Source organism: Aspergillus viridinutans (genome assembly GCF_018404265.1).
Source record: "Aspergillus viridinutans IFM 47045 DNA, scaffold_15, whole genome shotgun sequence".
NCBI lineage: Eukaryota > Fungi > Ascomycota > Eurotiomycetes > Eurotiales > Aspergillaceae > Aspergillus > Aspergillus viridinutans.
Genome location: NW_025091231.1, coordinates 117,311 through 138,419, shown reverse-complemented (window position 1 = coordinate 138,419; position 21,109 = coordinate 117,311). Strand labels below are relative to the sequence as shown.

At 51.4% G+C, this 21,109-nt stretch overlaps 9 protein-coding genes across 9 annotated transcripts; 3 read left to right on the top strand and 6 right to left on the bottom strand.

The window, feature by feature from the left end:
• Positions 1 to 2,467: 2,467 nt before the first annotated feature.
• Positions 2,468 to 3,892, bottom strand: Aspvir_003389 (light-sensor protein kinase; the record flags this gene model as incomplete). Its single annotated transcript, XM_043274973.1, has 1 exon — positions 2,468 to 3,892. One exon carries the CDS (start codon positions 3,890 to 3,892, stop codon positions 2,468 to 2,470), a length of 1,425 nt encoding a protein of 474 aa, XP_043130908.1.
• Positions 3,893 to 5,324: 1,432 nt separating this feature from the next.
• Positions 5,325 to 5,888, bottom strand: Aspvir_003388 (uncharacterized protein; the record flags this gene model as incomplete). Its single annotated transcript, XM_043274972.1, has 1 exon — positions 5,325 to 5,888. The coding sequence occupies one exon, from the start codon at positions 5,886 to 5,888 to the stop codon at positions 5,325 to 5,327; it is 564 nt and encodes a 187-aa protein (XP_043130907.1).
• A 608-nt stretch (positions 5,889 to 6,496) lies between these two features.
• Positions 6,497 to 7,468, bottom strand: Aspvir_003387 (uncharacterized protein; the record flags this gene model as incomplete). Its single annotated transcript, XM_043274971.1, has 1 exon — positions 6,497 to 7,468. One exon carries the CDS (start codon positions 7,466 to 7,468, stop codon positions 6,497 to 6,499), a length of 972 nt encoding a protein of 323 aa, XP_043130906.1.
• A 2,598-nt stretch (positions 7,469 to 10,066) lies between these two features.
• Aspvir_003386 (GMC family oxidoreductase) lies at positions 10,067 to 11,896 on the top strand (the record flags this gene model as incomplete). Its single annotated transcript, XM_043274970.1, has 4 exons — positions 10,067 to 10,106; positions 10,172 to 10,885; positions 10,951 to 11,344; positions 11,416 to 11,896. 4 exons carry the CDS (start codon positions 10,067 to 10,069, stop codon positions 11,894 to 11,896), a joined length of 1,629 nt encoding a protein of 542 aa, XP_043130905.1.
• A 151-nt stretch (positions 11,897 to 12,047) lies between these two features.
• Aspvir_003385 (formate/nitrite transporter family protein) lies at positions 12,048 to 13,090 on the bottom strand (the record flags this gene model as incomplete). Its single annotated transcript, XM_043274969.1, has 4 exons — positions 12,048 to 12,175; positions 12,223 to 12,579; positions 12,631 to 12,751; positions 12,803 to 13,090. The coding sequence occupies 4 exons, from the start codon at positions 13,088 to 13,090 to the stop codon at positions 12,048 to 12,050; spliced, it is 894 nt and encodes a 297-aa protein (XP_043130904.1).
• A 980-nt stretch (positions 13,091 to 14,070) lies between these two features.
• Positions 14,071 to 15,896, bottom strand: Aspvir_003384 (putative 2-ketogluconate transporter; the record flags this gene model as incomplete). The annotated part of the gene is made up of 5 exons (XM_043274968.1): positions 14,071 to 14,309; positions 14,366 to 14,577; positions 14,634 to 15,152; positions 15,201 to 15,478; positions 15,549 to 15,896. The coding sequence occupies 5 exons, from the start codon at positions 15,894 to 15,896 to the stop codon at positions 14,071 to 14,073; spliced, it is 1,596 nt and encodes a 531-aa protein (XP_043130903.1).
• A 645-nt stretch (positions 15,897 to 16,541) lies between these two features.
• Aspvir_003383 (glycoside hydrolase family 88/105 protein) lies at positions 16,542 to 17,648 on the top strand (the record flags this gene model as incomplete). The annotated part of the gene is made up of 1 exon (XM_043274967.1): positions 16,542 to 17,648. One exon carries the CDS (start codon positions 16,542 to 16,544, stop codon positions 17,646 to 17,648), a length of 1,107 nt encoding a protein of 368 aa, XP_043130902.1.
• Positions 17,649 to 19,004: 1,356 nt separating this feature from the next.
• On the top strand, positions 19,005 to 19,728 carry Aspvir_003382 (uncharacterized protein; the record flags this gene model as incomplete). Its single annotated transcript, XM_043274966.1, has 2 exons — positions 19,005 to 19,118; positions 19,189 to 19,728. The coding sequence occupies 2 exons, from the start codon at positions 19,005 to 19,007 to the stop codon at positions 19,726 to 19,728; spliced, it is 654 nt and encodes a 217-aa protein (XP_043130901.1).
• Positions 19,729 to 20,057: 329 nt separating this feature from the next.
• Aspvir_003381 (uncharacterized protein) lies at positions 20,058 to 20,805 on the bottom strand (the record flags this gene model as incomplete). The annotated part of the gene is made up of 2 exons (XM_043274965.1): positions 20,058 to 20,496; positions 20,546 to 20,805. The coding sequence occupies 2 exons, from the start codon at positions 20,803 to 20,805 to the stop codon at positions 20,058 to 20,060; spliced, it is 699 nt and encodes a 232-aa protein (XP_043130900.1).
• Positions 20,806 to 21,109: the final 304 nt, after the last annotated feature.

The following is a 21,109-nucleotide window of genomic DNA, read 5'->3' as shown; positions in this document are numbered from 1 at the left end:
TGGCGAATATCCTGCTTGCGCAGCGTGGTTCAACTCCTACCCAGGCTGTTAGAGAGAAATGGGTATATAACTTCATTAATCGGCATGGTGAGATTAAAACCCGATTCTCTAGGCGCTATAATCACCAGCGTGCTAAATGCGAAGACCCAAAGATCATCCTGGAATGGTTCCGTGTCCAGATCACAATAATGCAGTATGGGATTACACCTGAAGATATCTACAACTTTGATTTATTATTATTATTATATTAATTTCATTCATGCTTCTGTCAGCCCTGTCGGCCGAGTGGCGGCATGTCTTTGACTGGCGGCTGGGTAAGCCGCTGCTATCTTACATACACTAGATCCACGGTACGTCTAACTGTCCCTAAGCTCCTGTAGATACGCCTAGTATATCCGTAACGCCCATTGCTTCCATTCCCGCGTCTAAATAATCTAGTCACCCTAAGGGGCGTCTAGCATAGTGTCCTCCCTCATTAAATAAGCCCTGCAAGCGAGCAGTGGCGGTACGCAGGTTAGGGGTCGCCAGCCTTAGTGCTAACCTGGAATGTGTCTGTCAGGCCCTGGAACTGGCCTAGGAGCCGTGTAGCAATCATGAATTGGGCAGCTTGCTGTACTGATTTAGATTCACAGAGTAGGTGAGTATAATTAGTCTTCCATAACCCCCGCTAGACTGTGCGGAGCCAGAGCTCTGAGTAGGTTAGGCAGGTGATTAGTATATGCTGAACATCCTGACAGCCAAGGCCGCAGGCGTAGTCTACCATAGACATTGCCCTGAAGGAGCCGAGGTAGCCCGTAAGGGCGATCTTGCTGGTCTGCATCTAGATCAGGACTGAGCTGGCTGCGCACTACAGGCCTGTATGGAGCTAGAGCACTATGCAGCTTAGGGCTGTGAAGAGTGAAGACCCTAGATCAGCTTATCAAGGGGTGTGAGATGGCAATGATTCAAATCATTTAATATCCCTACTATATGACGATTCGAATCCCTACTATATGATGATTTTTCTATATTACACCTAGTCTATAGATTGTAGGGGGTATTAAATACAAACCTAATAAAAGTTGAATAAGGTTAAAATATATAGATCTAATTAGAGACCTTGCTGAGCTAATATATCAGGAATGTTTAATAAGGTCTTAAGGTTGCCCTACATCCCCTGAGACCTTGCTGAACTGTAACCCTCTGAGATTTGGCCGTTGGCACGCCCAGCCCGAACTATTTGCTGATGACGACCCTTCGGGCAGAGCAGTTTTTGAAATCGACTACGCTAGTAAGGTTTCGATATGACTAAGAATTTGTATGTAAGATTGAAATCAAATGAAGGTCTGATTCTTTTCAACGAGTGACTATCTAGGCCATATTTATAGCCAAAAATGAAGGCATTCAGATTCGAAATGCTTCTGCATCGGTGATATCGAATTTATAATCATGATTCTGTAGATTTCTGGTGTCTTCGCGATCGTATACCGGAAGGTTTATCGAAGGAATGGCCGAATTTCTCCATCCAGTAAGCAGTAATCTAATTCAACAGCAGTCACCTGACTGGATTAGGGCTCCGTGCCCCCTCCCGTCAGGCTGTCTCCCTGCACTGGGTCAATCATTCCTTTTGTTTCATGGTGCACTGTATGGATGTCATCAAATTCACTCAGGCTCACACTGGCAAGTCTGCCAAGGCCCCCTGGGTCAAAGGCTTTGCTTAGCAAGCCCTCACCCTAGTCAGGAAGCTGCTAGATAGCTAATTCCGCGATGCCATAGCCAGTGATCATGGCATGAATAGTGTAGAAGCTAGTGAGCATGGCTTAGCTACTTCCTCAGCCATAACTCCCAGGGCCCAGGGGGTCCTTAGCTGGACCTAACAGGTACTAAGTAACCCATCTTTAACCACCACCTTCCTCCCCCTCCTCCCTCCCCCGGCCGCACCCCCCCGCAATGACAAGAACCACACCTGGATCTAGTAGCGCGGGCATGGCCACGGCCCAGGAGCTAGCCCATACAAGCAAACTACCATCACGGCAATTGTGGGTGAGATCCAGGAGATTTCCACCACAGTAGCCTCCCTGGCCTGGCCAGCGTGCAGGTGGCAGGGCCCTAGGTGCTTTGTAGTGGTGATCTTAATATATACACCCATCTCAACATTGGACTTAGTCTATTCTCAAGACTGATCTAGGACTGTTTCTTGCTATGTTTAGAAACTCTTGCGCGGTTCCAGATGGCTATTTTAAGGTCTCTTGTCATATGGGTTTCCAGCCTATTTAATCTCCATAAGATGTCCCTGACGGAAGAAGACCATGAAATCAGTACCACTGGGTGATAAAGGCACGTAGAGCATGTGGGAGATGTGCTTGAACCCAGGGGGATTTTGGTCGGTCGGGACGGTATTGATCAGTTTGCGGGCTTGGAGCCGTGATGTGTAAGACAGACGTTCGATATTCCGCGACACAGTGTCGCCAATCAACCGGCACATTTTTCAAACCAGAAAGGAGACTCGCATGCCGTGAGTCCCATAGGTGTGACATGAGATGAGACCCCACAGCTCGTTGAAGCCGCTGATGCTGATTGACATAGAAGCACGCACGCCCATATTTGCCAGATATTTGAGGTGGATGGGCGACATTGCACGCAGGTAGGAATGCGTCATGTCTACAGGAGTTTGCAAGTCCTCCAGAGTCCGGCAGACCAAGCGCGACGTGACCTGATCGCGATCATACAGCAATCGGACTTTGTTGATTCGATACAAGTCGCGCGCTTGCTTCGGGATATCAGAGGCTGGAAAGCAGAGTCCTTTGTACAACTCGACGCTCGCTTTGGGATCAACCAGTTCAGCAACAACAGTTTCGTTCCAGTCGGTATCGAACTGATAGATCAGCACACGGTGGAAACCAGTCAATTCTTTCACCAAACCAGTGGCCGTGTTTAACAAGGAATCCAACGACTTGGCACGACCCAATTGATCTTGGATCTGAGACAAAATGCTAAACACTTCCATTGCAGCGGCCTCGCCTCGTCTCCGACGCGCGTTTTGTAGCACTCGCAGGGGTTGACTCATATTAACAGTGCTGTGCTCGAGTTGCTCTGGCGTCGGTTCGACTCCAAGAGTATCGGTCGGTGTCACCGGGGTGATCAGACCAGAAACACTCAAGGGATTGATTTGGTCTTCCTCTAATTTAAACTCGCAGATGACCAACTTTGAGTCGGCTGGGCTGAGATGGGCGGCGCACCAGAATCGCCGAGGTTTACCAGAAGGCAGTTTCACAGACAAAAGGAAAACCTCGGGGCCATCGACGGAAGGGTCGTATCCATCATCGCGGACGAAATCAAGATGATCCAATAGATTTTCTGTCTGATCTTCATCCAAAATGTCACAGAAGTTTGGTAATGCACAGAGACACTTGGGTGAATACCCAAGGATGACCTCGGAGTTCTCGCTGGCTACATGGACTGCCAACTTCCCGTCAATTTCCTCCCGCAGCACAATCAAACACCCAAAACTCTGCACCGCACCAGGGATGCGGACCGGTTCGTCTTCGCATGCTTGATACGAGTCATTGGCTCTTCCAGTGATGACTATATGACCACCATCGGTCACTACATGACGAAATCGGGCAGTAACAAGACCATGGTCGGGATCGGCCTCTGTATCCTGGGTCTTGGTCAGAGCAGAGCCCGGAACCGGCGCGTGACTGAGGCCGTGAGGATTAGACGATGAACGTGCAGTATCCGGTGCTGACGGAGAGGGTTCAGTAGCGGCAGGTTCACCTGTACTTGTTTTCGTTTGCGTTCGTATCTTATCCCAGGTCTCGGCATCGATGATAGACCATTCTCGCGCTCCGATGGCGGGTGAGCTCAAACTACTCTGCGTATGCTGTTGCGACTGAGTGTCCGGGTTGGACATCAGTTCAACTAGAAGGGGAGGCGGATCATAAGGAAAGCAATCTCATCTCATTTCTCATTCTCAATCTCAATCATAACTAAAAGAGGCCGTTGAGGGATCAACGGAGACGACGGACCGGATCGGGTACACTCGGTCTGTGCTCTCGAAGCTTGTGGCACGCCCCAGGCCTGAGTTCGTTGTGTAAGTGACGGCGCCTTCCTCTCCTACAGCTCCTGACGCTGTTTCGGCGGGATCCTCGTCAGTCTTCTACCTCGTCGGAGAGGAGGCATTGGCTCTCGACGCCATGCTGGACGACAACTTGAAAAACGAAACGCAGCGACCCGACGTGACTATACCATCATTTGGCGAATGGGTTGTTTGGTTGGCAAGGCCCCAATCACGTCGACCTCGGTTTCACGTCCACTTCATCAATCCAGGCCAGTTCCTGCACCTCGTCACAATATCTACCGTTGAGACTGATCTGGCTCGAAAGGCAGCCAGAAGGCGCCGATGCAGTGGATTCCGGGTGTGAATCCTTGTGGAAAAGGTAAGAAAAAACCGTAGTCGCAGAGGCCCGGCTGAATGCGGGGCAGGTGGGAGAAGCTCTGAACATGACAGAAAGGAACAGTTAGCGACGGTTAACAGAGTAGGTGGGTGAGATAGCCCGTATCAATACGAACAAGATCCGAGTAGAAGCATATATTGTACGATGCAACCAAAGACTTCAAAGAGGGCTCCAATGCGCTGCGTTTTGCGGGCAACTGCCCCAGTGTCCCGCCATCGAACCAAGCTGACGGAATTGCTTAGTCGATACACATTGGCAGTGGCAGATGGACTACTGAAATCCCCTAGTCATGAAAATCTAGGTCATAGTACTCCGTACGGAGTTGAATTGTTGCCAGCTTGCCAGGACCCATTGTCCGTACGATAGTTGACAGTGGAAGAGGGAGAGATCCCACTTTTAGCAGCTGCATGTCATCTAGGTACCTTATGATTCCGGACCCTCGGAGCTTGGCTATCCAATGATCGCTCTGGAGCCTTCCTCTTGCGGTTAATGCCTGAGGCGCCAGTTTGCATATGAATAACACCTCGGTAGCTAGAGATATGCCTGAGGTGTCCGCAATTTATCCCCAAGCGAAATTTGAAGCCAAGAAAGGGTCTGATGAACGCCTCAGGCACCCCTTGAGTCGCTTGGGGCGCAGCACACCCAGGCGTCGTTGGCCTGCATCTCAACCTGACTCTCCGTCCTAAAAGCAGTATATCATCGAATTAGCCAGTGCGGCAAACTTTCTTATGGATGACATCATGCACCCCCGAAAGAGAGTCTCCTACGTTCCTTTCTACGGATACACTAACAGATATGAAACACTGGGATTGATAAGAACGGCACCACAAACGTATTGATGACAGCCACTAGAGTAGCCTTTGTCTATATTGAATACTGAACGCCAAATCACCCCGTTGACTTCGCCTCCCCATACGCCGACTCGCGCTGCAATCGCGCCGCCTGGTCCTGCACCGGCCGAGCATCCATGTACGTCCGCATCTCGACCGCGACAAACCCTCCCTTATCCTCGTCATCGCCGTCGGACTGAGAGCCTTCCCTCTCCAGCTCGAGAACGTTAAACTCCCGCACCCGCACCTCGAATTCATCCGGGTCATTACGGAAGACGGTGCCGCTCGTCGCCTCGAACATCACCGTCCGGGTATCGGTACCGGTATCGCTATCGCTCCCTGTGTCTGTTCGTGCGATATCCCATGCCTTGTGGACATCGTGGTGGAAGTGCCGGATATGTCGCTGGCGGACGTTTAGGAGGCCGACGACGTCTGTGCCTCTGTTTGGAGGGCCGCTGCCGACGAAGACTCGGGCGTCGGGGTGGATGAAGGGGGAGACGGGGTTTGCGTTTGGATCGAGGGTGTCTAGGGCGGGGAGGAAGTGTTTGAGGAACTGGAGTCCTGGGGATGCGGTCGAGGGGATTGACTCATAGGGTCCTTCGTGGGTGTAGACTTGCTGCATGGTTGGTGTAGGTTGGTCGTAGGTTCGGTCTAGTTACTGACAAGGCGTGTGAGTTGTGGTGGCTACGGAGTGCCACCTGTGTGGCGTTGCACAGGTGCATCGCCGCTCTACCGTAGGTAGGTGACCGCAGGAACGAAATAACATATTCATGGATTATGGGATACAGGACTCGTATCAGGCTCATATCTACAAGGTTGGCAATGATATACAGTAATATACATCTGCGAAGCAATGTACATGATGTGCCAAGCGCATGCTTTCCAAGTCGTGTCCAAGTCTTTCACAGACAGTGCAGTGGACAGTACAATAGATGGTACAATATGAGGAAGCGTTCCTGGAGGTGTACAGGTTCGTACTTGCCGAAATCGTACATGACAGCTAAGCTCGACGCAAGATCGACGGCAAAGCTTCATACTGATGGGGTCGGCCCGGTGCAGGCGGCTGCTTGAAATCTCAGTCTGGCTGGGCCAGGAATGATTGCAAGCTGCGGCCGATACCAATAATCCAAAATCTGGATGTACTGGAAGAGGACACCGTCCTACACTGTTTGAAAGGTTGAGACACATTTAGTCTGTATTTTCGAATGGTTGATAATATCATGTCCAGTGTCATGGAGGTTCGGTATGTTCAAAGTGTCGACTGTTCCGCTCGGATCGAACAAGGCTGTCGAGTGAGATTGCATCCCATGGGCGTGAAGATGTTCGTTGATGGACCGGCGCCGCGTGTGTGACATCGCCATTGATTTGAGATGGGTCGACAAAGGTGGGATACTCGTCGATGTCGGTGGTACTCGAGACTTGAGGAGCATGGACGAGAGAGACAAGCTTCCTCAGTACACCAAACTCGAGCTTGAGCTTGACGCTGTATACCGCCGCCTTGATGGTCACCTGAAGTGTGTAGAGACCGAGGTACTCCAAGACCAGGAGAGCCACGTCCAAGAGCACCATTACAAGATTGATCGCGATCAACTCATACATGATCTTGTTCCGGTTCGCTGCTTTGTCCGGCCGCAGCCGAAGCAACCTGACGGTCTCCACGATATAGATTCCAGAAATGAACATCTCCTGCGCTGCGAACCAGGAAACTTGCATGCGCTCCACAACATTGTATCCTTTGATAACGGGCAGCGTGCCAACGTAGACGGTCAGATAGTTGAGAACGGTCGTGGGAATTAGCAGGACGATGGAGTCAATGATGATAAGGTAAAGCACGCGCCGAAGGAGTTTCTGATTCTGCACCACCAAATGAAGTCGAGAGTACAACACAAACGACTGGCCGGGCACCATGAAATAAAAGCCAATAGTGGCAATGGAGATTGCGAGGCCAATGGGCCCAATACGGAAGAACTGCAGCAGGTGACCAATAGCATGGGGAATGACCCCAAGTACACCCGACAGTAAAAGACTCCAAAAGTAGAGGCCGCTGTAGCGATTGAACGTAAGGAAAATGAGAATCACGAGCTCAATGGCATTGTAAAGAGCGATCGAGTTGAACACCACCACCAAAATCCGAATGGCCAGACTGCGGATCTCGGGGTTGGCCCCCACACCCTCAGGAAGCTCAGTAATGGAGTTCAACATGGTGAAACGAGAGCGGTGTTCGTAAAGAGCGTTGTAAGACAGATTGCTGAGAGGGAACGACGAAGAGAAACGACGCCGGCTAAGTAAGTCACGGCAAACGAGGCGACGATATCCAGGAAAGTTGTTTCGCCAGAATTTCGGGTATCACAGGTTGGTTTACAATCGTCAAGTAGAGCGCCATAGTATTTTCAGAGTCACCCTCTTCAGATCGAATCTCGCGATTGTCCAGTCTGTCATAACCAAGTCGCTGATGGCCTTGTTTCAACGGTCACTGCTCGCACTTGCATCTCCTGTGGTGACCGACGCTGGAGTAGACTGCAAGTCGAAGAGAGACCTCAATTGACCAACCGATCGAACCGCCAGGGATAAAGGCTGCGAAGGCTAGGTTTCCTGGCTATGGGAATGGCCTTCCGAATTGCCGAATAACGGGATAACGCGGTGGCGGCGGATCCCCTCCTGCAAAAAAGACTGATGAAGAGCGGATGTAGAACAACAAAGAGACGCTGGCTGGTGAGGGAAAGAAAATAAATAAGCATAAGAGAATGAATGGGGAAGGTTCAGGAGACGAGAAAGAGAAAGGACGTTAAAAGGAACGAACGCATGGGCCGCGTGGGGTCTGGGGTTCGAGAGCCAACTTTTTTCCCTGCTAATATTCTCGCCCTTGAGGCGATTCGATCATTTTCCCATCGAGACCGCAAAAATTATGGGGAAGAATGGGATGGCGGGCTGGCACTAAACCCGATAAGGTATAATAAATGCCTGGTGTAGCCTGAGGCAGCAAAAACCCACATAGCGAGGTCGGCAAATCGTTGAAGAGAATCCCGAATGGCTCGCTATGAACCTGGCGACCGGAAGACGCGATCCAATGGAAAGTTCTCGCTTTCATCTGTCAGCTCGTTGATTTGCCTTCATTGGTATGGTATTCTGTCATCGGTTCCGTGGTGGCGGGTGCCCAGTGTATGAGGTCCAGATGTTGTGGCCTTTGAGCAGTCCACGGTTCCCTCGAGTCGGCCGAATCAAAAGTCATTTTGCTGTGGAAACGCGGTTGTTGATTGATCAAAAAAGCAGTAGCAAACTTTTGAGCCACTTCAAGAAGTCGCCCGAGATGTCGAGAGCAAGACTGCTGCCATTAACGTGGAGTCGTGGACTCTCAGTGAGTGGCCTGAGTCAGGTGACCTCCGAGGAGATACAGATCCGGATCTCTTTGCAGGTGACCGTTTGGGAAAGTGGTTGTCTGACGCAGTGACGCCTCCTTGACTTTGCGAGGACAAATCTGGATCTCTGCTGGTTCAATAATTGGAAGCCTCGCAAATCTACAGGGGTACTCCACTTGGCAAAGTGTCCACTCTTCTCGGGTTCTTTGCCTAGTTCGGTGAGGATGACCCCGTACTAACAGTCTGTCGGGTCCTAAGCATATCTAGATAGTGTTGAGCGATGCATTCTCATTTCATGATCCGTTTTCTATTATGACCGGTGAGACAATTACGATCCTTAATTCACGTCAGAAGCACCATGCATCTACGGCTACCCAGGTCGCAAGATCTTCCCTTGATTGCAGATCCTGCCCCCGGCGGAAAGAGTATCATGCCGATTATCGCTAGAGCTTCCTGCGCAGACTCCGCTCCAAAATTCTGTCTCCATGCTGGGTCTTCATCATTACGGTCGAGGATGACTTGCCGGTCGCGGACAGCGCCGAACTCTCACCCATTAGTTACGGGATAATGCTAGGAACGCATTGAGGCGGGAGCAGAGAAGCCCGGGAGGTAATGGAGGGAGACAGAGGAGACATGATGGTAGAAGGTTTGTTTAATCGCACTTGATCCAAGAACACAAACAGCAGAAGAACATGACTAATTTCCAGCTCTGTCACTTTCAGTTCTAGACAGTTCCTACACCTCACCTATCTCTTCTCCTGTCTATATCCGACCGCAGTGTCGACAAAGCTATTCTCTCGCTTTATGGAGCTATGCTGTAGCTGTTCTGGCAGTTCGTGCCGAATATCAACGGCGAGGAATTGGTCGAAGCTTGATAAATTGGGGTCTAGGCCAAGCTCGCCGGGAGAGTACGCCTGCTGGCCTCGGAGCCAGTGCCAGAGGAACATGGCTTTACGGGACACTGGGGTATGAGACTGAATGGAGTAGATACACCTTGTGCAGGGCATTGTAATCCTTGCAATGCTCTGGCACATTTCAGCCGTCAACAAATCAGCGGGGCTCGGAACCCCAACCCACGGAGATCAGTTCCGGCGTCGATGCATATTCACCCACCGACAATGAACCGGTCATAGAATAATTTTCGCTACGGTCGCTGTCGAGCTCTGGCAACTTTATACTTTGAGATACTTTGTCTTGATTACAACTGTTGGCTGACTGGAGTTGAACGCTGAAACTACACCACAGATCGCCTGATAGCTACCCCTATCGCCGATCGAATTTTGAAAATCTGGCATTCTTCCCTTTGTTGCTGAAGGATTTTTTCTTTCTCCTTTCGATTTTTGCATTCTGCAAATCTTTGCGCTCTTATCCTTGCGTCACTGAGGCCAGCTTACCCCTTCTTTGGTGAACAGCTTGGCGGGGTTCCTTTGTCTAAGCATAGAGTATGGGCTCTGAGGCAACCTGGGACTTTATCATTGTCGGCGGTCAGTCTTGATATCTCTTGTTTGGCTGCGTACTGTAGGGTCTCCTTTAAGCGGACTTGGCATAGGCGGCCCCACCGGCTGTGCTCTCGCGGTCAATATAGATCGCTCGACAACCCGTCCTCGAGCCCTGCTTTTGGAAGCAGGCGTGCGGGGTGATGACAAGTCCTTGCATGTGGATGGTCAGCGATGGAACACCTTCCTGAACAAAGAGGTGAACTGGGGATATAAGACCGTACCTCAGGAGAACTGCAACGGCCGTCAACTCGACTACTCACAAGGCAAAGTACTGGGCGGTACCACTGCCATTAGCTTTTCAGTCTTCACCGTGGGGTCTCGGGACGAGTATGACGAGTGGGCGACCGTTGTGGGAGACGAGTTGTATAAGTGGGATCGCATGCAGCCGCGATTTCGACGCTTGGAAACTTTCGACAGCACAATTTCAGAGCCGAAGAACGCAAAATATGCTGGTCCGAAATCTTCAGATCATGGATCCCAAGGTGCTCTGCGAGTAGGCTTTGCTTCAGAGTGGGAGCAAGACGTACCCTTGATGCTGGATGTTTTCGAACAAGCAGGCCTTGTTCGTAATCCTGATCAGAACTCGGGCAATCCGATCGGAATGGCTCTGGTTGTCAATTCAGCCCACAAAGGAAGGAGAATCACTGCAGCCGATCTGCTGGGCGCGGCACCGGAGAATCTAAAAGTCATCACAGAGTCCCCAGTGCACAGGGTTGTCCTCGACGGGAAGAAAGCGATCGGAGTGGAATGCAATGGCAAACAATGTAAGTCTTCCAAATTTTACCTTTCAGGTCTTAGGGTATCGACTAACAAGAGTGTCTCTGTACAGATCACGCTTCCAAAGAAGTCATCGTCGCCGCAGGTGCACTTGGTTCCCCGAAGATCTTGATGCATTCTGGAATCGGCCCTGCCGATCAACTTGAAAAATTCCGGATATCAGTTGTTGAGCACCTTCCATCAGTGGCTCAAGGTCTTAAAGATCATTTTAATGTTCCTCTCTGCTTCCAACGGAAGCCAGAAACGAATGATCGAAATGCCTTCTTCGGCGATAATGCCACCATGGACCGAGCTATGGCGCAGTGGATGAAGGACGGAACAGGGCCATGGTCACGCTACTCGTGTCAGTTCGCAGCTGGCTTCTTCAAATCAGACAATCTCCTTGCGTCGGCAGAATTTCAGGCGCTTCCGCCATCTGTTCAAGACTTCCTGAAGCGGGGGAGACGGTGCCACACTACGAGTTCTTGACTTATTTCCCTATGCATCTCGTCTTTCCCGGGGTTGTTAAAGACTACAGCTATATCTGCCTGGGGTTGTTTCTCCTGAACGAACAATCCAGCGGCGAAGTCCGCCTCCAGTCGTCGAACCCAGACGACCCGCTGTTGTTTGATCCCAAGTTCCTTTCCCATCCCTTTGATCGCCGCGCTTGTATCGAGATCCTTCGCGACGCACTCCAAGTGACCAAGCACGAGTCATTCCAGAAAGACACCGTGGCCCCAATGGGTGTGCCGTCGTCCGAATCCGACGATGACCTTCTCAACTTCTGGAAGAACAACCTCAGTTCGGTCTGGCACATGATGGGGACAGTCACGATGGGCAGACCCGGTGACGCGAAGGCGGCAGTGGACAGTCGATTCCGCGTGTTCGGCATCGAGAATCTGCGCGTGGCGGACCTGAGCGTTGTGCCAGTTCCCCTGAACACCCACCCGCAGGTTCCCGCGTGCATGATCGGTATGACCTGCGCAGAGGTGTCGATTAAGGAATATGATCTTATGTAAAGCAGTAGTTTCTAGACGCGGGTGTATACCCAATAGATAGTATTTGTCTGATTTACATAAAACTGGATATTAACTCAATACATGCCTGACCGTGTGTAACAATGTATAGGGAATCATAACGCTAAAATCAACCACTTAAGATGCCAATCAATTAGTTCTGCTTATCCGCAGCCATGGCCTCCACATCCACTGAACGAGGCGTTGCCGTGCCTGACTTGCGCATCCCGGTGAGAGTAATCATCTCTCCACTCAAGAGGTACATGTACCAGTAGTATGTGCCTGGTTCGGTCAGCCGCTGTCCCTCAACTCGCAACAGGTGCACCTACCAACAAACAATCCGCCTCCGATAATATTCCCCAGCAGCGTCGGAATGATCCCCTTCCAGATGTACAGCCCCACCGTGATCTTGGGCGCATCCAGCCAGATCGCCATCGGGATGAAGGTCATATTGGCGACGACGTGGTCAAAGCCTAGCGAGACGAAGGCAAAGGTCGGGAACCAGATGCCTACGAGCTTGGAGGCGAGGTCCCGTCCCTGTACGCCCAAGAAGCAAGCCAGGCAGACAAGCCAGTTGCAGCCGATACCGCGGAGGAAGATATGGTGGAAGGCCGGGGTGAGTTGTTTCTTCGTGGCAAAGGCGATGACTTCGGATTTGTAGGGGTCGGCGGCGAAGACGTTGCCGTCTGGAGCAAGATGTCAGGCCTGGATAGAAGTCGAGGGATGGAGATGCTTACAGCCAAAGATGATGGCGACAACGAAGAGGGAGCCAGCTAGGTTGCCCCAGAAGGTTATGAACCAGTGGAGCAGCATCTTGTACCAGGGCAGTTTGCGTTGGAGGGCGGCAACAGTGGTGAACTACACAGGCTAAGTAAGTATATTCGCAAAGTAGCAGTCTGAAAAGCATACCATGAAAGAACCAGTGCAGAGGTCCGCTCCTGTTAAGATGATCATACACAAACCATAAGGGAAGACCAGGGCGGATATTGTGCGAATCAAGCCGGGCGCATTTTCTTGAAACCATGTAGTTGTATTGGTGCTCAGGGCCGTTCCACAGGCAAAGGCAAGCAGACAACCAGCAGAAAAGGCACTGAAGAAGACCTTGTCGAGGCGCATATTGCCCTTGCTTACTCCAGCGTGGGCCACGAACTGGGCGACATCGGCTGGAGCGTGGGCATCAACGCTGACAGTCGTCATGATGTATGCTAATTGTTGGCCGCGTCTGATTCACAGCTAGCTTAGATTCTAGTTTGTTTGACCTGATGACGAACGAACGAGGAGAGGGATGATTGATATATCTTCTACGGGATACACGGCCCCGGAATCGATCGGACGCCATGGCTGACGCCCCTGTTCCTTATCTCAGATCTGCACCGGAATATTGGGTCTGGCAGTGAATTGTCTGGTCCTCTAATCTGTACGCACATTGATGACAGACTGACAGTATGCCTAAGCAATGAGTTAGTGCAGCCATCTTATCTGTTAAGAAGAGATAAGAGAATGTGTGTTTCTCCGCGGACTCAAATAGTGACCATGATAAGACCTGATAGTGATAGATCAGCGAACCTCTTTATGAGTCGAGCCCTTGACTGAATTTCGACCAACCTTAACTCGACCCCGTCCCGGATCTGCAGTTAATGGCTTTGCTCCTGGTGGGCCTTTCTCAAACTTGAGTTCTCTCATGGACAGCCACAATGTTCTTTCATTGGCTGTCAATGACTCAATGTTGTATACGATTATACCGAGGTAGTAGGCACCTGGTGACCTGCGTGACCCAGATGCACAGAAGCACCAAGAAGCTTATTCGAGAAGACTTATCTAGTACAATGCCAATGATGCCTATATCATACGGGTTGGCTTGGTTCTTCCATGATCCTTTGGAGGCATGGAAACATTCTCGACTAGGCTTATCGATAGACGAGACGGTCTCGTCTTAAGATGACTGACTAATTTCAGATGAGGCAGAATCAACATACATGCAAGGTCATATGGCTATGCTCTGAAATCACCCGTAATGTACGAATAGTACCATTGACCGGTACCTGCAGGGCCAACAAGCTTACAAATAATAAAGTTACCCTACAGGAAACGCATACGGAACATTAAATATCGTGCTATTACCAATCGATAATCCCACATGTAATAAGCCCTTCATAACCAAAACCATGTGTAGACATCTAGTAGATATACCGGAAATGCAAGTTCTCCTGGTCCGTGCGGTCCTCAAAGGCATGGGTGAGGTTGCCCTCCGCGGACAGGCCACTCTCCGCCAGCACACGGGCCTTCTTCTTGTTCTGACGGACGAGCCAGAAGCGCAGGAAGATGATGGCGATGGTCAGGCAGACGTAGCAGCCCAGGTGGACGCCGAAGGCGATGAAGTAGCGGGGGGCGTCTCTGTCGAGGAAGACTTGGGGGCCTGGATGGTATTCGTTAGTTTGGTCGGTCTTGACTGAAGCGGGGTAGGTGGCTCACCAATGGAGTTGCCGACGGCCCAGGAGACAAAGGTGGCTGCCACGACGGTGGATTTCTTGGTGGCGCCGGCGATGTTGCGGGAGACCATGGAGAGACAGAGGGTCTGGGCGGACCAGAAGGAGAGGGTGATGTAGTAGCTGATCAGGAGGCCGACCTTGGTGCCCATGTTTTTGTTCTCGACGGTCATGAGGACGATGGTTCCGACGTAGGATCTAGGGGTCATGGTGTCAACGGATGATACACTAGCAGGCAATGAGACTAGACTCACGGGATGACAAAGGCCAGCATGACGAGCAGGTTCTGTCCGGTCTTCTTGACCAGCCAGGCGGAGCTCAGGAGGACGATAATGATATAAAAGCCAAGCACCATGGCCAGCAGCTGCGTCTGCAGCACGGAGAACTTGAAGCCGCTGATGATGATGTTGGCAAACGCACCCAGGCCGCTGGTGGGCAAGGTGGTGAAGATCTGGATGGCGCAGTAGCAGTACATCTGGGGGTCGCGGAAGGCCTCCCACATCTGGTAGGCGCGGAACTTCTTGTTCTGCATACCGGTCTGGTTGGCACGGACTCGCTCGACCATCAGGTGCTTGTCCTCCTCGGTGAAGCACTTGGCGCGCATGGGCGAGTCGGGCATCCAGAAGATGACGAAAAGGCCCCAAAACACGGAGATGACCCCGTAGGTGATGAACAGGGCCTGCCAGGAGTGGATGGCCTTGTCCTTGCCGATCAGACTGAAGCAGTACGCGAGCAGACCGCCGACGATCTGCTGACCACCGTTCATCATGTACCTGCTGATTGTGAGCAGCATTCATGTTAAAGTTGTGTGATCGACCTACCAGTAGGTCACGGTCGCCGCCTGCTCCTCTCTCTTGTACCACATACTGGACAGCAAGACGAAGGTGGGCTGGCAGCAGGCCTCAAAGATACCCAGCAGGGTACGCAAGACCACCATGTGCGTGAAGCTTTTGCTAGCAGCATGCAGAGCCAGCACGGCACCCCAGAGACAAATGTTGATGCCCAGGTACTTGGCAATAGGAACACGTTGAATAATCCAGTTGGTTGGGTATTCGACGGTCAAAACGGCGATGTAGATACAGGTCGTCAACCAGGAGTACTAGAGTGACCGCCGTTAGCATCCGTGTCGCTCATATAAGATATTCCCGTGAGAAAAAGGGGAAAGGCACCTTTTGGCCATTCTGCAAACGCAGATCGGTACGAATTCCCATGATAGAGGCAAAAGACAAGGTACCCTTATCCAGAGCCTGGAGAAAGTACGTGAAGATCATGATGACCAGCACGCGGCGATCGATCATGCGTTTCAAACGCTTGCTGGTAGCTTCGTCGACATCGACCTGTCCGCGAGCCACATACTCCTGGAGATCCTTGTCCATCCGAGAGAAGTCGGCCTCCTCCTTTGTGAACCCATCAGACAACACCCGTTCGACATGGTTGATGTCCTTGGGCTGCTTCCGGTCATCTCCAGCGTCTGGTGAGCTGGAAGTCACCGGGCTCGGGCCAAGTCTTTCTGCCATGACGGTGGAATCAGAGCTTGTGGAATATGGCGATCAAAGAAGAAACCAAAGCTTGAGAGCGGTTCGAACAGAAACACAGCAGCAAAGGGGGAGAGGTCCGACCGAGACGGAAGACAACGGGGAGCTCTGGCCTTTTTATCGAGAAAAAACGGCCCAGCTCGTCGAGTTTCAGCTAAACAGCCAATTCGAGAGATCATTACCCCGGTCGCAATAGAAATCGAGGGTGCGCATGCTTTCCTGGCTGGCTTGACTCTTTACCCCGGCTTTCTTGGCAACGCCTCCCCATGGGAAGAATGACTCGAGATAACTGGATCTGAGAGGTGAGCGGGGTGCAATAGCCCGAGAGGTCAACCACTCAACAGCTCCTGTCCGTAACCGCTTTAGACACGGCCAACCACTTCGCTGCTCGGTTGGAATTGGCTCCTGCTTGGCGTTGGGTTTCGGTGTGTCGATGGCCCGAAGGTTGCTGTGTCGCCGCGGAGAATTCCCCCCCATTTCTTCCGCGTATCACCAGTGGCCGGTTCCACCCCGCAGCATTTATAGCCAGATGCAGCGAGTCAGCCATTATTATTATTATTCTGGCGAGGTGAAATAAAGAAAGACCGCTTGCTGATTGAGCACTGCTGCATAAACATATAAACGAGAATGACTTCCAACAGACTCTCGCAGACCGAGGTCCATCAGACCGTCAAGCAGCTCATCACCAACCTGGTCAACATCAAAGACGCCACAGGAAAGTTCCTGCTGCGGCTACAGGATGGTCGAGTCATTGACACCAAATCCTGGCACGGGTGGGAGTGGACGCATGGTATCGGGCTGTACGGCATCTGGAAGTACTATGAGATGACCGGCGACGAGTCCCTCCTGCGCATCATTGAAGACTGGTTTGCTGCGCGGTTCGCCGAGGGCGGCACCACCAAGAACATCAACACCATGGCTGTCTTCCTGACGCTGGCCTACGTCTACGAGAAGACGGGCAACGCAACCTACCTCCCCTGGCTGGATGCCTGGGCCGAATGGGCCATGTACGAACTTCCTCGCACGCGGTACGGCGGCATGCAGCACGCAACCTACCTGACCGAGAACTACCAGCAGCTGTGGGATGACACGCTGATGATGACCGTCCTGCCGCTGGCCAAGATCGGCAAGCTCCTGAACCGGCCCGAGTACATTGCCGAGGCCAAGCGGCAGTTTCTCGTTCACATCAAGTACCTCTTCGACACCCAAACAGGACTCTGGTTCCACGGCTGGACCTTTGAGGAGGGAGGGCACAACTTTGCGCGCGCACGCTGGGCCCGCGGTAACAGCTGGGTCACCATCGTCATCCCTGAGATTATCGAGCTGCTCGACCTCGAGCCGACGGATCCGATCCGCATCCACCTCATCGACACGCTCGAGGCCCAGTGCGAGGCCCTGCAGCGGCTCCAGGAGAGCAAGACGGGCTTCTGGCACACCCTCCTCGACCATCCGGACTCGTACGTTGAAGCGTCTGCAACCGCAGGGTTTGCGTACGGCATCTTGAAAGCCGTCCGCAAGCGATACATCGGCGCGCAGTATCGTCCTGTCGCGGAGAAAGCGATTGCGGCGGTGATGAGCGCGGTGGATGAGCATGGCGAGCTCCAGAATACCAGCTTTGGCACGGGAATGGGTGATTGCTTGCAGTTCTACAAGGATATTCCCCTGACGGCGATGCCATACGGGCAAGCGATGGCAATTATGGCGTTGGGAGAGTACCTGCGGACATGTTTATAGGTTCAGTTCTTTTGTTATCTTATGATGGGCCACATTGATAGATTGGTTCCGGAGTTGAGTTTGTATATAGTTCCTGTGAAGAGATGCATGTGTCAGTCTTGCATGATTTGATAGAGAGGAAATATCTCCCTCGAGAGTTTTGTTCACCGTGTTCTGTAGAAAATTTCCTGACTGGATGCAGTTCCTCATCGATGGAGACATCATACGGGCAGTTGAGGTACAGGTTCTCTACAGGTCGATCGTAAGACCAAATTGATTGGAAATACCACAGTTTTATCGAGTCACTGTCCATGAGAGCGATGGCATGTACATTAAAGCTGAGCTCAGATGGGGACACTGGGATCAGCCAGCGGGGCGGGAAAAGATTCCGAATAGCTTCAGGAACGACGGAAAAGGTAAGACGAACTATGCAGATCCAGAACAGTTCAACTGATCGAACCTTTGGTATAAAATTGAGATCTTGTAGACTCTTCAGCGATGGAGGGTGTCGGGAAAATTTGACTCGCTGTGTCGGAGCCTGTAGCGGCACCCATAGAGGCACGCGATGCTGCAGCAGTTCGACTGTGACATCTAAAGCTGCATTAGACATATCGGACATGCTCTATTGAGTCTCTGCTGGTCAAGTGCGGATCCGGTTCTCCAGATAACAAGTGTCTCGACATGAGACGCACACATCTGAAGTCAGACACGAACACATCAAACGCAACAGCTACAGATTCAAACAACGAGCTCAACCAGGTCAAATCAACCACATAACCCAAAGGTCCGATCCGCGGCCTCGAATTGCACAAGAATCACTACCACTACTAGCAAAGCAAGAAATGAAACGGACCAGGCTATCGTTAAGCTCAGGCTTCTTCCTAACCACTACAGCGGTTGCATGAACGCTTGATGGAAAACTTGGGCCGTCCGGCATGAGAAAAAGGGCATCGAAGAGACATTCAATTCCTTTCATGACACAGAATAGTTGACATATGTGTGGATGAAGCTGACTAAGATCAGATTCCATGCATGTCAAAGGATATCTGAGTTGTCCGGTGCCAACGAGTCTTGGTTTGCCTGACGCCATGGTTTTCTTTGTTCCATCGAATGCCACCAGAGTTGTCAATACACGGATCCTATTGTTGAATCGAGCTCAATAGGGAAAAGAATCACGACATCCAATCGAAGGCAAGTGATTTTGATTGAATGATGTCCGGCAGTCGACAATAGTTGCTTCCATTCTCGAATAGAGAAGGGAGAGTCTTTGCAACGGCAGCATAAATAGTAACGATTCTCCTCGAAAACTCTCTGACTTGCCAGACATTTCTCTCTGCCTGTTCTCTTTTTAGGAGGTTCATACAAGATTAAACCAACATGACGGATCAGCCCAAAAAAAGGCGCGCAACGGTTAGTGGTCCGACAGGCTCCGACAGGAAGAAACCCCGGCGCACAAAGCCGGAAAACAGCACCTCGGATGAGCCCATTGTGGTAAGTATCTCTACTATCTCTACCATCTCTACCAAGCATATCCCTCCGAATCCATTTTGACTAACAGCAGCTCGACCAGATCCCCAGTCACCCGCCATCTCCAGCTCTGCCGAGATCCACCCGAGCTACCGCTCCAGCTCCAGCTCCAGCTGCTCGCCGCGCCGCTCCTACTGCTCCCCCGCTGATCTCCACCGGGTCCGTGGTCGCAACCTACTCGCCCTGTCTTCGGTGCGTCAAGAAATGGACCGAGGACGACTCGACCATCTGCCACCGCGACGCTGCCCTCGGGAAGTGTCGTTCGTGCAGCCGAGCCGGCGCAGAATGCAGCGCGCTTCCGAATCACTTTTACGGCCCGCTCTCTGTCGCGCAGAAACTCACTGGTCGTGCTCGACGGAGAGCCTGTGCTGGGATCAAGGATGCTCTGGAGGCGTATGAGCGCAAGAATGAAGAGGAAATACCTAACAAGGAAAATGCTGGATCTGGATCGTCGGCGCAGGAGAGGGGCGAGATGTTGAAGGCGATCCGGTCGTTGAATAAGAATGTGTTTCGGTTGATGAATACCATTCGGGAAGTTCGTGGGATGGAGCTCATCTCTGACGAGGAGACTTGATTTGAATGGAGAGTTGTGGACATGTTGTCATTATGCTACGTGCATTAGTGATGGTCAACAGATTTACTCGCCCTGCCTCCGGTGCGTAAAGAAATGGACCGAGGACGACTGCCTTACTATACTACCCCCTCCCTTTTGTAAAGGATCCAGTGATAGGGTCTTAAAAGGCTGTCATATTGTATGGAACACCCGCTGCTTGATTACAGCTTGATCCCAATCATATTCATCCGATATATAGAACGACTTCCTATCAAACTCTAAATCATGCCTATCTTTACTTAAGCTGTGTTGATTACAACGCCGGCCCAGTGGGATCTTTCAAGTGCCAATCACCCCTCACTGAAGGGATGCATAATTCCCAGAGAGCGAGCATAGTTGAAGCGCTCACTTTGCAAAGCCCAAACTTCTTGCCCGCTCATGGGATAACCAATGGCTCTGCAATAGCTGGATAGGTGAGGGTAGACAGCCAAAATCTCACCCGCAAGCTGAACATGCCGGGCCTCGAGCTCGCGACACATATGCCAGAGAAGGCGCTGAGCTGCCGCTGCGTCTATCTTCAGGGTATCCGCAATAATCTTTACAGCGGAACAAAGTTGAGCTCCATCCGCCTTTGACTCTCTAGCTTTCTTTAACTCCTTCTCCCAGCTGCAAATATCGTTCAGGAGAGGGATTTGCCTCGCCATGTTCATGGTGATTTCCTTCACCGCCTCGATGTCGTCGTTGGTCAAGCGAAGGCCCATTGCAAAGCGTGTCAAAGGACTCACAATCCTTATTGGTCAGCAGATTTTCTACCAGGCGGTTCTGTAAAATGACGTACACTGAACCTCCATCACAGATCCTATAGTCGATGTAACTGCCTAGGTCTTTGAACTCCCTCCGTGCGTCACTGCCTTGAGCGCTCCACAGGGAGCAAGTCGCAAGCAAAAGGTCCTCGGTTGCGCTTGAGTCAATAGATCGCATTTGTCTCCACAGATCAACTAAGATCCTCTCCACAGGCATATCTAGATCAGGTTGGGATTCTCCTCGCAAAATGCATATCAATTTCTCAACGAGAGCCTTGCTCGTTTCAAATGACATGTCTTCTAGCATGTCTAGATGGCGTTAGATTGCTTGACCAGCGATACGTAGGGGTCATGAAGATAATCATCTCTCCAAACGGGAAGTTCATCGCCTTACCATCGACCATAAAGAAAGCGAGGGCGAGAAAGCGAGCAACAATTTCGATGCGGTCATCAAGTGCTTCGGGGAAACAATAGCAGGCTACCTGGCCACATTTCATTGCGCAAAACTTCTTCTTTTGCTCTTCAGTGTCGAACGGCCAATGCTCAAGGAAGAATCTGTTCACGTTCTCTGTTACTAGAGGTTCTAGCGGATGGCATTT